The sequence below is a fragment of the Penaeus vannamei genome, chromosome 16, assembly GCF_042767895.1.
Source record: "Penaeus vannamei isolate JL-2024 chromosome 16, ASM4276789v1, whole genome shotgun sequence".
In the NCBI taxonomy this organism is placed as follows: Eukaryota; Metazoa; Arthropoda; class Malacostraca; order Decapoda; family Penaeidae; genus Penaeus; species Penaeus vannamei.
Genome location: NC_091564.1, coordinates 41,162,848 through 41,165,347, shown reverse-complemented (window position 1 = coordinate 41,165,347; position 2,500 = coordinate 41,162,848). Strand labels below are relative to the sequence as shown.

The 2,500-nt window shown below is 35.0% G+C and overlaps 1 protein-coding gene across 3 annotated transcripts in view; it reads right to left on the bottom strand.

The window, feature by feature from the left end:
• LOC113809107 (uncharacterized) overlaps window positions 1-2,500 on the bottom strand; it is a 6,543-nt gene that overhangs the window by 2,016 nt on the left and 2,027 nt on the right. For all 3 annotated transcript variants that reach the window (XM_070131478.1, XM_027360593.2, XM_070131479.1), the window contains exons 3-4: window positions 872-932; window positions 202-302 (exon numbers count right to left, since the gene is read on the bottom strand). In XM_070131478.1, coding sequence (XP_069987579.1) covers window positions 202-302; window positions 872-932 — 162 coding nt within the window. The remainder of the gene's footprint in view (window positions 1-201; window positions 303-871; window positions 933-2,500) is intronic.

Genomic DNA, 2,500 nt, shown 5'->3' with positions numbered 1-2,500 from the left:
AAATTTTGAAAATGCGAAACGAACTTTCATGGAGCTTTACTAAAAAAAAAAAAAAAAAAAAAAAAAAAAAAATACGGACTTTATACAAATAAATCATCTCATAAAATTTGATTTCCTTTTTTTTTTTTTTACAAATATACTAAATACTACGACTTCACAGAGGTGAATGAAGGCTTCACTAAAACCATCTGTATTTTTTACTGTGAGTTTGAAGATGATGAGACACGTCAGGTAGACATAGGCGATGTTTACACCTATCAGTATTACCGCCGCAGCTGTTAAGGCGAATGGAGAATGGTAATCTGAAAGAGAGACGAGAGGTATATTACTTTTGCTTCTCTATCAAAGACTATATACGAAAGATAAATACGAAGGATAGGAGGAGTGCAGGAGAAAAAGTCTGTACGGGCCCCATCTGTTGACGGATAGTGTGATATCTGAACAATAGATGGCGCTGTAAGAAGTTTCTGATATCTGAACAATAGATGGCGCTGTAAGAAGTTTCGGGTATCACATTTTTCTCAACGGTGTGTGATACGTGTTTTCCTATCTTTCATATTTCTTTGCTTCTTTAAGCATTTTGTGATATAGCAATGTACAAAAAGGCTAGCGTATGACACGTACGTGTGTATATGTGTGTGTGTGTGTGTGTGTGTGTGTGTGTGTGTGTGTGTGTGTGTGTGTGTGTGTGTGTGTGTGTGTGTGTGTGTGTGTGTGTGTGTGTGTGTGTGTGTGTGTGTGTGTGTGTGTGTGTGAGAGAGAGAGAGAGAGAGAGAGAGCGAACATATACAAATATGTATGTTGTGTGTTCCTGCATGTGATTAAGTGTATTTTTGTGTGTGTAAAATACGAACAAATATGCTTTACTTACATCCATTAAAACCGTAGAAGCCATAGCCACAAGTGAAGCCAATGGCGGTAGGCCAGATAACCTGCGAAATAGGGAGAAGAAAGAGCTAAGTAGAAGAAAGCAAAATAGTAGGTCAAGTATTCTATATTCAACCTTCGTTTTCGAACTCAGATGACGTCAGACTCCTTTTTATTTTCATAATACAGAGAACGGAGTAAACATTTTTCTCGTTTGGTTGTCGGAAACTGCAGGAATATTATTACCAGGTACCACTAACATATCGGAAATGGTGAATTTGTAAATAACTGGCAACAAGAAGGATGAAGAGATATTGAATATAAAAACCCAAGATGAATGATAATAAAAAAATAATGATCATATTCACCATTTACATTATCATCAGCATCAACATCATTATCAACAGGAACACTGACAGTATCATCATTATTATCACCAAGGCTTGTCTATCTTACGCTTAAACATTCGCTTATCTTATTTTAATCAGTACACCCACTTTCGCCCCGCATTCATATCTTCATAACAGATGACAGACTTAAGTACGGAAAAACTACACAATTTTTATTTAACCTAAATTTCACTTTTATTAGGTTGCAGAGAGAGAGAGAGAGAGTACAATACCCCCCAAAAAATGATCGTACTGTCAAAATTAATATTGTTTACATTTGTATTGTTAATCTGTGTTCTATGGATGGGATATCAAGGAAACGGACGGTTAGTATCAAAACATTGAGAAGGAGTATGAAGAACCAGATTATTGTTGTCCACTATGAGTATATAAAACCCAAAATTCATGAATATATATATGTACTTAATCCGTGGTATAATCCTGTCTGTTTTGAATTTGGTACATGCAGGGGACGAGCATGTGTGTCTCGGTTAGCAAGACATGCAAGAATAAATAACATACGTCATAATTCTTTGAAGGAAACTTTCATCTAACATGAAGTGGATCGCAGCAGGAAAGACATTTTAAGATGAAAACAAGCTGACAAGACGTTTGACTTTAATAACATCACGAGTATGTTAAATGCTTGTTTGTAAAGATTTAAAAAATATTACTTACAAGCCCTGTGGAAGCAAGGACGATGGTGAAATACTTGTTGATGAAGCTTAAAAAAAGATATTACTTACAAGCCCTTTGGAACTGAAGATGGTGAACTGCTTGTTTGTAAAGATTTAAAAAATGTATTACTTACAAGCCCTATGGTACCTTGGACGACGATGAAATACTTGTTGATGAAGATTAAAAAAGGATATTATAAGCTCTATGTAAAGATTTTTAAAAAGTATTACTTACAAGCCCTGTGGAGCCAAGGACGATGGTGAAATACTTGTTGATAAAACTTAAAAAAGGATATTACAAGCTCTATGTAAAGATTTTTATAAAGTATTACTTACAAGCCCTGTGGAACCAAGGACGAGGATGAAATACTTGTTGATAAAACTTAAAAAAAGGATATTACAAGCCCCATGAAACTAAGGATAATGGTGAAACCCTTGTTGATAAGGCTTAAAAAGGAATATTACAAGCCCTATGAAACTAAGGATAATGGTGAAATACTTGTTGTTGAAGATTATAAAAAAAAGGATATTACTAGCTCTATGGAATCTAGGACGATGGCGAAATGC